At 38.9% G+C, this 14,159-nt stretch overlaps 1 protein-coding gene across 8 annotated transcripts in view; it reads left to right on the top strand.

Annotated features, from left to right (window-relative positions):
* KIF13A (kinesin family member 13A) overlaps positions 1 to 14,159 on the top strand; it is a 211,477-nt gene that overhangs the window by 116,935 nt on the left and 80,383 nt on the right. For all 8 annotated transcript variants that reach the window (XM_038584242.1, XM_038584240.1, XM_038584241.1 and 5 more), the window contains exons 5-8: positions 7,967 to 8,059; positions 8,918 to 9,098; positions 11,660 to 11,747; positions 13,841 to 13,975. In XM_038584242.1, the coding sequence (XP_038440170.1) occupies positions 7,967 to 8,059; positions 8,918 to 9,098; positions 11,660 to 11,747; positions 13,841 to 13,975 (497 nt within the window). The remainder of the gene's footprint in view (positions 1 to 7,966; positions 8,060 to 8,917; positions 9,099 to 11,659; positions 11,748 to 13,840; positions 13,976 to 14,159) is intronic.

Genomic DNA, 14,159 nt, shown 5'->3' with positions numbered 1-14,159 from the left:
GGTATGGTCAGGAGACCTGTAGGTCAAAATATTGTGTCTTTTATGGATTCCCGGATTCCCACCATCCAGCATCAACACTCCTGTTTTTTGTGTAGTGAGCTTCAAAAAGCAGTTGGCAAGTCGGGTTTTTTTTTTTTTTTTCCTGTGCTGAAAAAGGGGACGTCTGTGTTTAAAGGATGGAAAGAACAAAGTAGGAAACCTTCAGTCTTTTGGATCAACCAGACTCTCCTTAACAGACTGTTCTTTGATATTTAATATTCTCTCTCTATCACAATTAACTATAGCCTTCATTTGTGTTTGATGGAGAACTGATTATGTTGAGGAAGACAGGAGGCTGTATAGAGTCCACAGTGCATGGCTTTGGTTGACAGTTGTTTCCTACCAGACCAGTCATGCCCTTGAAAGTTACCAGACCGAAGCATTGATCAAATATAACCACAGCCCAGGAGTCATACAGCTCAAAAGTTAGTAGATTAGAAAAATAAAGGGGAATCTATAGGGTATGTTTCTATCCATAGTTTTATTGATAGGATATATTATGTTTTTATCCCCTATACCCTACTGAGATAATGTTAGAAAAGTAAATATTTTTCCTCCACTGGACAGTATAAGTTGACCTATCCTGTCCCAAATAATACCTTTCTTTTTTCCTCTCCTCGTATGTCCCAATGTAACACACATACACACACACATGCACAGACACACATGTACTCCTAACACACACATCCATATGCCACAGCATACATGCATATACATATATATCCCTATACATGCCCCCACACAACCCAATACACATGCACCACACATACACCCCCAGTACACACACATATACACATATACCCAACACACATATAACCCCATATATACCCAACACACACATACCCCAATACATACAAAACATAACACCCCACCACCATATACTGGCTCTCTCTCTTTCTCTCTTTCCTGTATTAGAATACTCCACCATTATATTTGGTCAGTAGAATTTTAAAAGTGAGAACTAGGGGATCTAGAGAAACAGCAGTAGGTGATTCCTTTAAAAAAATTTTTTTTTAAAGATTTTATTTATTTATTCAAGAGAGACACGGAGAGAGAGAGGCAGAGACACAGGCAGAGGGAGAAGCAGGCTCCACACAGGGAGCCCGATGTGGGACTCGATCCCAGGTCTCCAGGATCATGCCCTGGGCTGAAGGCAGCCCTAAACCACTGAGCCACCCGGGCTGCCCTTAAAATTTTTTTTTCTAAGAATAGCTGTCTTTTCTTTTATCTTTGAAATTGGATTACCTGACAGATAAGTTGCAAAGATAAAGGAACTACTTTAAGAAAAAATAATTCTGTTTACCTCCTTCTTTATGGCAAAATTAATTATAGTTGATTAAATATTTAAGGGAAGATACTGATAATGGATATTAACTAAAATATATTCTAGATTGTGGCCAGGCACTGTGGTAAGCTCTTTACCTGTCTTGCCTTGTTAAAAAAATCATACCAGCAACCCAGTAAGGTAGTAGTTATTATTCGTATTTACTGATGAAGAAACCCAGAACTTGACCAAGGTCACAGCTGGTAAGGAGCAGAGTTCAGGTTTGAAAATAAAACTGTAAAAAAACAAAACCAAAAACAACAGAACTAGAAGAAAAGACAGATGAATCCCTATATAATTTGTGGTAATAACAATACAAAAAGATTTTGGAAGCATAACATAGACTGAGGGAAAAAATCACAAAGGAAAAGATTAAAGATTTGAATATGGACAACCAAAAGCTTTTGTATGACAAAACCAATATGAGACTAAAAAGTAAATGACAGAGTAGGAAGCAGTATTTACAAAGTATAATAGATCAAAGGTTAATATCCTTAATATATGATGAACATTTTGGGGGTGCCTGGCTGCCTCAGTCCAGAGAGCACATGACTCTTGATCTCGGGATTATGAGTTTGAGCCCCATATTGTGTCTAGAGATTACTTATATAAATAAATAAATCTTTTAAAATATATATGTATATAATACAAATATGTATAATACTATTATATATGTATATATGATGAGCATTTTTAAGTAAAGAAATCAATGACTAAACCAATTTATTTGTAAAAAGAAACATAGGACCCAAATAATCAGTTCACTAAAGAATAAGTACAATGTGGACAATCAACAAAGGAAAGGAAAATTTGAGTTTAGACAAAAAGAATGATAATAGCTGTGTTGTTGAGGGTACATTGCTAGAGGACATAGTAATTTGGATTTTTGGAGTTTTTCTTGGTAAAGAAAATAGAAAAGTGCTCGGAGATAAATATGTAAGGATAAATATTCTAAAGAAAAAGGAAATAATCTAAATATCCATAATAGGGAACCGATTGCATCAGTTAAGCACACAATGGAAAGCTAAGCAGCTATGAAAAAATATTAATGTTGACATAACTTTGTAGGGGTGGCAAAGTGTTCATTATTTCTTGTCTTAAAAGAGAATAAATTTCCCGTGAGACATGAAGCCATAGTGATAAAATGTATTGAAGTCTCTCTAGAATCCAATCTTGCATAGAATTGTAAAGATACATGAACTTAACGGTAGTTCTTTTTGTTCATCCTTTTATAAATTGTGCTTCAAGATAGTTTAGTTAAGGATGGAAAGGAGATGAATTCTTTCCACAAATACAGTAAAATTGTTCTCTACTTTTTCTTATTCTATTTTGTATTTCCCAGAATGTGTTCCTTTCCTACTTATAACTAAAACTTCATTAAATATAATAAATCTGAAATGTGTTCTGTCAAGCATAACTGTAAGTATCTAAGAAAACTTGACTTTTTGAAGAGCATATGCCTATATATAATATATATAATGGAAATCAGAGAGACTAGTTTGTTATTTTCTGTCTCATATATTTTGTTTGAATGTCCAGGAGGTTACTATGGGTGCCAGGGAAAGCATAATCTGTAATTTTTATCAAAATTATTCAGTTAGTAGATACATATTATGTTAACACCTCTATTCACATCTATCCCTGGTGCCTTTTTTAACCAAGGATACTGTAGTCTTTAGAGGCTCATTAAAATTTCAAAAAGAGTCATACTTGATCAAGTATAAACCCTAAAGCAATTGAATCTTTTTTTTTAAAGATTTTTATTTTTAAGTTTTTTTCCTATACCCAACGTGGGACTTGAACTCAAAACCCCAAGATCAAGAGTTGCATGCTTCACCGACTGAGCCAACCAGGTACCCCAGATGTTTCTTTTTAAGTTCAACAAACAGTATTTTGATGCCTCAGCACTCACTAATGAGGAATGCCCCCCCCAATTAAATATTCTTTCATCTGAGGACAGCTTTGTCAACATAGGAATAACTCAGGAAATCAAAGTGCCTACTGTGTGCCAGGGACTCTGCTAAGATGAAAAAGAACCCATTTTCAAAGGAGCTCACAGGATGCCTGGGCATCCAACTCTTGATTTCAGGTTTAGGTCATGATCTCAGAGTTGTGAGATCCAGCCCCGCATTGGGCTCCATGCTAAGTGTGGAACCTGCTGGAGAGTCTCTCTCTTTTCCTCTCCCTCTGCCCCTTCCCCTGCATGTGTGAACTCTTTCAAATGAACAAATAAGTAAAATCTTAAAAAAAAAAAAAAAAAGAAACTCACAATCCAGTGGTAGAGGATAAATAGAAAAAAATAGGGTACTGTAAGTTCTAGAGTTTATTAAAACAAAAACAAAAACTAAACAAAACCATGGAGACCAGAGGTAGGAGTAACTGATTCCTGGTGTCATGTAATGTGAGTCACCAATGGTGGATGAGCATCTGCTTTAACGTTCAAGAGTCAGTACAAACAGACCCGGGACCTGCCACTCACTATTGGTATGATCTTGAGCAAATGACTCCCTTCTAGAGCCCAGCCTCCTTACAGATCTCAATCCATACCTACTGGCCCTGGGGACTGCAGGGTTCAATGATACAAAATATGTAGAGTGCATTTGCTAATTGGGCAGTTGATAAAAATTAATTCCCTTCTTTTTAGTCGCATAAATAATAAAAGTATACAAATGTCAAAGGTTAATTTCATATCCTCTTTAGTATTTGTAGCAATTTAGACATAGGTAAAACCAGTTTATTCATGTATTTTTATATCCTGGAGAATTCTTTAATCATTTGGTTTATTTTTTGTGCAATGTTAGTATACAAATCCTGGATTATTTGCGGGTTTTTTTTTTTTCACTTGACATTGTCATAAACCTATTTTTTTTTCATAAACCTATTTCATTTAGCTTTGTAGCATTCATTCTTGGTGTTTTTGACCAGTGATCTTTAGTTTAAAAATCCATTTGTACCAAGGAAAAGAAAACATTGTGATTTGCTTCTAAAAGAATATGGAGTAGTGCCTGGGTGGCTCAGTTGGTTGAGCATCTCACTCTTGGTTTTGATACTCAGGGTAGTGAGATCGAGCCTTGCATTGGGCTCCACTCTTAGCAGGGAGTCTGCTTGGAGAGTCTCTCCCTCTGCCTTTCCCTCTACTCACTTTCTCTCTCTCTTTTTCAAATAAATCTTTAAAAAAAAGAACATAGAAAAAATAATTCTTCATACTTCCATCCTACTTAGCTTCAGGAGCAGAAGCTAGAAGTATTGCATCTCACTACCTAACACAGGAAGAGAAAGGTTCCTAACTAAGTGGCCACAGGCCCTTGCATGGCCATGGTCAGCTGACCACAGTGCTCCCTGCAGTTGAGTCCTTCAATCAACTCAAGCGCTTGTTTTTTTTTTTTTTTCTCTCTCTCTTTTTTTTTTCCAAGTTACTAAATATGAGTTGAAATCATGAATTACGGGCAGGATGTTTGACCTGACCAAGTCTTAAAGCATCTTGTCTCCACCCTCACCCCCTTCCTGAGAGGCTGGTTGACCAGAGCCTGCGCGTGGCACTTGGGTCTGGCTGAGGACCATGGTCGATTCTCACAAGCCTAAGCACAGGCTGTGTTTAACTCCCTATATTCTACACTGCAGGGCTCTGCTCCAGATTTAAGGCCTGCTTTTTGGCATGGGGAAGTACACGGAATAAGGAAGATCCTTTGAGGAAACATATGAGAAAAAATATTGATGTAGTGGATTATAATTTTGACATTATCTTACTATTTTTCAGAATGCATTTATGTTTGTGCACACACACATCTTTAACTAGTCCTCACAACAAACCTGTATATTTGGGAGTGATTATACCCTTTTAAAAAATCACATATTACACTAACACATTTTGAATACCTTTTAGGTAGCAGGCTCTATGCTGCTATATGAAGTCAGAATTAGAGAAATAAGGTTATATAAATCTGATATTTTTCTTCTAATTTATTTTTTAATTTTAGTGCTTATCACTTGGTCTGTCTCGGCATAAGTATTTTACATTAAATGTATATATGTATATGTATTTGAATGTGACTTTTGTCAGACTCAGCAATGTTTGTTTTTTTTTTAGCAATGTTTTTGAATTTTAGCATTGTTTACACACGCAAGTGTGTTCTATTTGGGGTTAGTTTTTACATGGTAGGTGATATTCTAACATACAAAGTAGTCACATGGTATAAGGGAAAAGAGGGAAACTGAGTGGGGAAAAATTAGAAAGGAAGACAAACTGTGAGAGACTCCTAACTCTGGGAACAAACAAAGGGTTGCAGGAAGGGTGGAGGATAGGGAGGTGGGGTAACTGGTGACAGGCACTAAGGAGGGCACTTGAGATGAGCACTGGGTGTTTTCTTGGTTTGTTTGTTTTTTGTTTTTTTTAGCACTGGGTGTTTAATATTGGCAAATTGAATTTAAATAAAATATTTTTATTTTATTTTTTTATTTTTTTAAAGGATTTTATTTATTAATGAGAGATACAGAGAGAGAGAAAGAGCGGCAGAGACACAGGCAGATGGGGAGAAGCAGGCTCCACGCAGGGAGCCCGACGTGGGACTCAAACCTGGGTCTCCAGGATCAGGCCCTGGGCTGAAGGCGGCGCTAAACCGCTGAGCCACACGGGCTGCCTTAAATAAAATATTTTTAAAAATAAAAAGTAGGGATCCCTGGGTGGCGCAGCGGTTTAGCGCCTGCCTTTGGCCCAGGGCACGATCCTGGAGACCCGGGATCGAATCCCACGTCAGGCTCCCGGTGCATGGAGCCTGCTTCTCCCTCTGCCTGTGTCTCTGCCTCTCTCTCTCTCTCTCCGTGTAACTATCATAAATAATTAATTAATTAATTAATTAATTAATTAATTAAAAAGTAAATGGAAAAATGCAAAGTAATCACATTTTTCTTCTCTACTCCCTTACGAATGGGCATTTAACTTGAATCCAACTTAGAGAATCAAAATAATGCTGCCATGAGCATTCTGTTACAGGAGTCCCTTGTGAAAGTGTCTCTAGGGTAGGTGCCTCATAGTGGGTCAGAGTATAGACATATTCTCTCTTATAGGTTCTGTCAGGTTTTCTTAGAGTGTGCAGCCCAGCAGCAGATTATAAAAATACCCATATTTCCTCAGTCCAGCTATATTGTTGCCAAAATTTTATTTTTTGCCAGCTTCTAATGGTTGAAGACATCATTTGTTTTGCGTTTACACATTTTTAAGAATCCCATTGTGTAGCCAGATGTCCAAGTGTAACAAGAGACTGCTAAAATCAGATCCAACTTTGCATAAAGGAGGAAGTACACCTGAAAGCTTGTGTTATGTTTCAGTATTTCTGAATCTAAAAGGATTTGTGTAAGATAAAAAGGTTCAGTGGACTCATTTTTTCAACAAACATTTATTAAATATTTTGTGCTAGGTCCTAGGATTACAAAGATAAATTATAGTCTCTGACATCAATCAAGAGGTTCTCGGTCCAATGGAGGGGAGAGGGAATACAGTGGTTTTGGCAAATACTGTAATCATGAATGTTTGGGACTATGAGAGCACAGAGGAAGAAGAATATCATTTTAATTCTCTTAATGATGGGAGAGTGAATGTTAGAAAGTCACGAATTTCAGAGGATAGTGCTACCTTAACTGTTTAAAAAGATTTTCACGCCTGGGGCGGCTGGGTGGCTCGGTTGGGTGTCTGACTCTTGATCTCAGCTGGGTCTTGATCTCAGGGTTGTGAGTTTGGACCCTGTGTTGGGTGTGGAGACTAAAAAAAAAAAAAGAAAAAGTTTTTCACACCTTTACTCTTCAGTCGGATGCTACTGGCTCTATAGTACATGACTGAAAACTCCCAAGAGCTGCAGTAAGCTGTAGACAGGCTCACAGAAGAGAACTTGTCCCCAAACTTACCATGGGAACACAGGTGAGAGGTGCCTGTGCTCTACACATCACCTCCACCTGCAATGAACAGTTTCTCAGCACTTGGCATGCATTTAGCACTGTGCTAGGTGCTTACCCATCCCAAGATGCATCTGAGAAGGTTCATCAGAATCCAGATGAGGAGATAAGACTATGTAGGTTTAATGATATTTTAATAACAGCTCATGAGAAGAAGCTAAACAGAATTTATTTATTTATTTATTTTTTTATTAATTTTTTTTATTTATTTATGATAGAGAGAGAGAGAGAGGCAGAGACACAGGCAGAGGGAGAAGCAGGCTCCATGCACCGGGAGCCCGACGTGGGATTCGATCCCGGGTCTCCAGGATCGCGCCCTGGGCCAAAGGCAGGCGCCAAACCGCTGCGCCACCCAGGGATCCCGAAGCTAAACAGAATTTAAACCATGCTTCTGTATGGCCCACTGACCATGGAAAGGAAACTTTAATGCCTAGAGAAATGTCTGGGAGAGAAGGAACGGGTGGAATCATGAACTGATCTAGGAACTGAGCTCTTAGTACATAGCCCTGCATGTAGTAAGCAAGCAGTACACTTTTTAACATCTTTTTGGATTGAGAGAGCGTTGTTAATAACTGAGACTCGGTTATTAATCCAAGTATGTCAAGAAAAATCATTCTTTGCTTTTGTAAGTTTTTTATTTTTTGTTTTGTTTTTTAGGTCAAGAAGTGGTTTTCAAGTGCCTTGGGGAAGGAATTCTTGAAAAAGCCTTTCAAGGGTATAATGCTTGTATTTTTGCATATGGACAGACAGGTAAGTGGCTGCTTTTAGTTATAGTCAATGATATTAAATACGCATGTCTTAAGGTCTAGAAATAGAAAACACTAGCAAAGTGACGGAAACATGCTTCTGACTTTGTGAGTTTAACTGAGTTAGATGATCAAAAGTAACCCTCTTTTTGAAGGTTCAACAATTTTTGATAATTGAGTAATTGAGCCAAAGCTAGTTTCAAATTATTGTCATTTCCTAAATTATAGTTTTAACCTGCATTTGAACTAGAAAATAATTACCAGTTTCTCAGTGTCAAGGTTATAGTGAAAAGCTATAGAACAACTCTTTGTATCATCCTGTGGAATGAAGGACCTTCCCTGGGATACAAGAGTGTTGATAGATTATTAAACCAAGACTGTGGAACAGGTGCATGGAACATGCAGAACAGAAGCTCACTATGGGGTTAGCCCTTAACACTGTCTCAGCAAGAAAGTTAGAATAAGTCATAGCAATACTGCCTGTTGTCCCATCACAGGACAGCTCTGAGATTCAGACAAGAGAATGCATATCAAAGCATTTTCACAAACATAATATATTTTGGGGGTAAAGTACAGTCAGTGTGACTTGATATGACTTGATAATGTATAGTTGATATTTGCTATACACACTTCAGGTTTGCACATCTATAGTGGTTGTATTTGTAGGCATCTCTCTGTCCAGCTGGAATTGGTGAACATTATAGAAAGAAGAGTAGCTTGGTTGTCCACGGGCATGGGCGTGAGGGCTGAGTTTGCCACTTGTGCTCTGTGACCCTGGTGGATGAATGTAGAAAATGTATAATGTGGAAGCATTATGTTTCACTCCCTCTGTTGTCCTTCCTTTCTGCTTGCTTTTCTTCAGGTTCGGGAAAATCCTTCTCCATGATGGGCAGTGCTGAGCAACTGGGCCTTATTCCAAGGCTCTGCTGTGCTTTATTTAAAAGGATCTCTCTAGAGCAGAATGAGTCACAGACCTTCAAAGTCGAAGTATCCTATATGGAAATTTATAATGAGAAAGTTCGAGATCTTTTAGATCCCAAAGGGTAAGTTAGTGGTTGAAATTAAGCCTTGTCACGGGAGTAATAATTGTAAATGATCCTTACATTAAAGCTGCAAGGGAGTAGATTTATTTGGTCACTGCTCCGACTTAAGTGCATTCACTGAGAAATCGTCTGCTTCTCAGAGCCTGCTGGTAGACCCAGTACATGTAGTTTATCCTATACTCGTGTATAAAGTTGCTTATGCATGCCATTTAAAAAGATGTTTTTACTATCGGTATTATTTTTGCTACCATGGCTTGTTCATAAAAACTAAGTTAACAATGACATAGTGGTCCTCCAATTTGTGTTGGAAAGGAGCAAGTCTAAATTGGAAGGAACTGCTTCAAGGATTGAAACAACCCAGCCTAGAAAGCCATTCTCTTCCTGGGCCATGCACTGGAATCATGGTTGGGGGGCTTTTTAAGGATATGCTGGCCTGAGCCCCACCCATAGAGCCCATGATTCAGTGGACCAAGGGGGAATCCCAAATGTGGGTATTTTTTAAAAACTAGGTGATAAAAACCACGTAAGTTTGATTCACAGAGAGAGAAGGCCATTTACATTTTTTCTTTAATTAAAATTTTTTTGCTGGTTTAAAAATAATACATACTCTTGGAAAATTTAGAAAATAGGCAGAGTATAAGAAGAAATAAAAATGACCTATAGTCCCACACTCAAAAATAACCATTGTTAATACTTTGGTCCATTTTGATCCTGTGTTTCAAGTCTGTCGGGGGTGTGTGTGTGTGTTGAGGTCATTCTCTAAATACAATTCCATATCCTGAATTATTTATAAAAACTTTTAGCAGCTGTGTAATCCAGGGTATCATCATAACACCAGAACTGTAGGTGACAAGGAATGAAGAAATCATGGGAAATGTTTATATTGACTTTAAAGTTATTAACTATTTGCATATGAAAGAACATTTATAATACATGTAAGATAAAAAAAAATAATAAAATTGACTGTTCTACTTACCATTTGGCTTAATAAATGGAACATGACTAATATTTTTAAAGCCTTGATATGATTCTCTTGAATTCCATTCCATTCTCTACCCCTCCCCAAGGTAGCCACAATTATGAATTTTATATTTCTCATTATCTTTATCCTCCTTAGAGTTCACACATAATTTTGCACAATTTTAAACTTTGTGTAAGTGACATCATAGTATATATGTCCTTTGTTGACTTGCTCTTTTTCTCTTGATGAGACATTCATTCTGATAGATGAAGTAATAATGCATTTGTTTTTACTGCTCTTTAGTGTTTTATTGTATGATGATAGTCTGTCTCATCTCTTGTCACTTGTGTGGTTTCCACTTTTTACTGCTTCAGCACTGCTCTGAGTATTCTTGCACACTTCTCTTGCTGTGCAATTGTAGGAGTTTCTAGGGAATACATCTAGGGTGGACTTGTGGGCAAAAAGATACTGAATCTTTGCCTTTATGGGGTGCTCCAGAATAGCATTAAAGAATCTCTGGTTGTGCAAGCTGAGCGGAGTGAAGTTTCAGATCAATGTGCATCCTGCTAGCTTTTTTGAAGATGTGCATTTGATCTGCCCCTATTGAGAGTACACAGAATTACTCATTGTTACATTGAATTCTTCATCTGTAAAGGTAGTAAAACCTATTTTATAGATTGCTATAAGAATAAATGGGATAACTAAAAAGTTCTTAGGGAACAATGCCACAACTTTGGGAAGTACTCAGTAAGTCTTAGCCCCCTTTTTCCACACTTGAGTGATGCCAAACATTGACACTTGATTTGAAAGGTGATTGATATCCGAGGCAATGAAAAAGGTGACAAATGCAATATGCTCATGTTATATATAGATCTGCTTTAAAAAAAAAAAAAAAAAAAAAAAAAAAGATCTGCTTTTAATCCTAAGTATCTATGATGAGCTTTAAATGGGTCCCAAACCAGGTTTGCCATTTAAAAATTCAAAAAAGTCTTAAAGTCTTCACCAGCAGAGCCAATTCTAAATATAGGATAAATGTCAGTAACTGCAAACAACTGCTGTACTGCTCTATCACTTGCTGTATAAAATTGTCAGCATAAAAGCACCATAAATCAATGGAGCCTTTAAAAAACAAATGAAAACACTTTAATACTGTTCATTACTTGATCAGAACGTTAAGACATGACTTACTAAAACTGCGAATGTGCTTATGTATGAACGAATCTTAAGGTTAAATTCCATTCTGGCATGTTCTTTGCTTTGTTTTCTTGCTTGCTTTCTTCTGTTTCTTTTTCCTCCTTTGTAAAACTGAAGTTCATCTACTAAAGCAGGCATGTTAGCCTAACCTCATATTCTGTGTGCTAGCTGTTTAGTTTGGGAGTAGAGATAGAATTTTTAAAATAGTAAGTTACTTTAAATAGAAACCAGAGTATAAAAGACATTCCTCATAAGGAATGCTGTTTTCCTAATCCAAATAAAGTAGCTTTTAGAATATTTTTTGATCATTTAAAAAATTGCAGTCTTCGTTTCTGAGTAGTTAAAAAAAAGGGAAAGCTTCCCAGTTGGGTCTGATTCATTCATTCCTTTTTCCTTCCTCCCAAAGGAATAGGCAGTCTCTTAAAGTTCGAGAGCATAAAGTTTTGGGACCATATGTAGATGGTTTATCCCAGCTGGCTGTCACTAGTTTTGAGGTAAGTGTCATTTTGAAAAAGTCACTAAAAAGCTGGCAGTAAATCAAAACGTTTAAGTGATGTCAAATGCATTTGTGAATGCTTTGTAGCATATTGGTACCTTGCATGGTCTCAGAAACCCAGTAGCAACAACTCCCACTGGGGAAAAAAGGGCTTCTGCCTGCGTGGTTATGAAGGCATCACGGTGTGGCCGAGAGGCTCAGCAGTGTGACTGCTGAATACTTTCTTTCATACTGCCTTGTTGAAACTCTCCTCCAGAGTTGTCAGTGATGTCCTTCTAAAGAAACCTGGACACATACAAGCAGTGTTGGGTAATTCATTCATTCCCGTCCCTCTGACAGGGTCCCCTGTGCTCATTCCTATTACTCTTTACTCTTCCTCGTTCTATTTTTCTGAATTGTTTCTCTCACCATTGACTGACTGGCTCTCCTTTTCCTACTCCCTTTTAAGTCTTCCTACACCTCAACTTGATGTTTGTTTTTTTGTAAAGATTTTATTTATTTATTCATGAGAGACACACAGAGAGAGGCAGAGACACAGGCAGAGGGAGAGGCAGGCTCCTCGCAGGGAGCCCGACATGGGACTCGATCCCTGGATGCCCTGGGCCAAAGGCTCAAATACTGAGCCACCCAGGTGTCCCTCGACTTGATGTTTTACCCTGACTTCTATGGTTACTGCTTTGGAAACCCACTAAAACCAGCTGCTCTGTGTTGCTGAGGAATGCTGACAGAAGAGGGAGCAAAGGCATCCTGTGCCTCGTTCTGCTGTCCAGGCCTTGTGGCCGTCCCATCATTCCCTCAGACTCAGAGTGATGAAAATTAATCTGAGCTAACTCCCTCCAGCCATTTAGAGGAGGACATTTTTAGTATTGCTCAAAAGAGAAATAGAGTGTAGCCATCATTTTAAAAGCACCTAGATTCTGAAATGGATGGAAACCTCTCTGGTGTAAAGCCGCTAAAAGTCAGCACCTTTGCTCAGGTGCGTGGTTCAGAGCTCTGCGTGTTGGGGGCAGTGTTCATCTCACCCTGTCACTTATTAGGAAGAGCCAAGGAGGGATCCCTGGGTGGCGCAGCGGTTTAGCGCCTGCCTTTGGCCCGGGGGCGCGATCCTGGAGACCTAGGATCGAATCCCACGTCGGGCTCCCTGCATGGAGCCTGCTTCTCCCTCTGCCTATGTCTCTGCCTCTCTCTCTCTCTCTCTGTGTGACTATCATAAATAAATAAAATCTTTAAAAAAAAAAAAAAAAAAAGGAAGAGCCAAGGAGCTTGTGATTCGTATCCCCGCTCTTCCTTTTACTGGATATGGGAGAAATTACTTGAGCCCCATGAATGTCAGTGTTCTGTGGGTCACATCAGGAGAATACTTCTTTGATAAAGTTCATGCATCTAACATTGTGTAAGAAAAAGCCCGTGGTGGCAGGTGTTCAAAGGCAGGTGTGCAAAGATGAGTAAGGAGCATTCCCTGTCCTTGGAGAGCCACAGTGTTGGAGGAGGGGGCATATAATATACAAGCAGTAGAGGATGCCTGGGTGACTCAGCGGTTTGGCGCCTGCCTTTGGCCCAGGGTGTGATCCTGGAGTCCTGGGATCGAGTCCCACATCGGGCTCCCTACATGGAGCCTGCTTCTCCTTCTGCCTGTGTCTCTGCCTCTCCCTCTCTCTCTGTCTCATGAATAAATAAATAAAATCTTTAAAGATAAAAAACAAGCAGTAGATAGCTCTGCAGTCATTAAGCACAGGAGACTTAGAATAACATAAGGTTACTACCATTAACTGAGTATCTGGAGTGCTCCAGAAATATTAGCTCTTTTCTCTCCTAGGAACTTGCAAAGGGAAAAAAAGCTGCTAAGCAGAGAAAGGGGACAGTTGCGGGATGGCCAGAATGGTGGTTGGGGGGAAGCATTTCCTATTCTAGCAATCGGTGAGAGATGTGGAGGCTCACCCTGCGCTCCAGGGAAGGCAGTCAGGGAGCAGGTTCTTACAGAGGAGCGGTGCCAGGTGCGTCCCAGGGATTGTAATTACCACGTACACCTGGTGGGCAGGACTGCATTCCTGTGTTTGGGCTTATAATGTGTTCCTTCTGCTTTGCCTCTAGGATATTGAGTCATTGATGTCTGAGGGAAATAAGTCTCGGACAGTAGCTGCAACCAACATGAATGAGGAAAGCAGCCGCTCCCATGCTGTGTTCAACATCATAATCACGCAGACACTTTATGACCTGCAATCAGGGGTGAGGGACTCGGAGAGCCTCTGGTGGCAGTGAAAGAATGCAAAAATCCTGCAGAAGTGAAGGGTTCATGGCTGGATTTGGTTGCTGAGAATTTTATGCTGGCTTTGCAACTTATTAAATAAGCTACTTTACTTAAATCTCTCTGTTTATTAGGTCCTCCTTTTTACATAACTTCAAAAAAAAA

The sequence above is a fragment of the Canis lupus genome, chromosome 35 (assembly GCF_011100685.1).
Source record: "Canis lupus familiaris isolate Mischka breed German Shepherd chromosome 35, alternate assembly UU_Cfam_GSD_1.0, whole genome shotgun sequence".
Lineage (NCBI taxonomy): Eukaryota > Metazoa > Chordata > Mammalia > Carnivora > Canidae > Canis > Canis lupus.
This window is presented reverse-complemented; position numbering and strand designations above follow the sequence as displayed.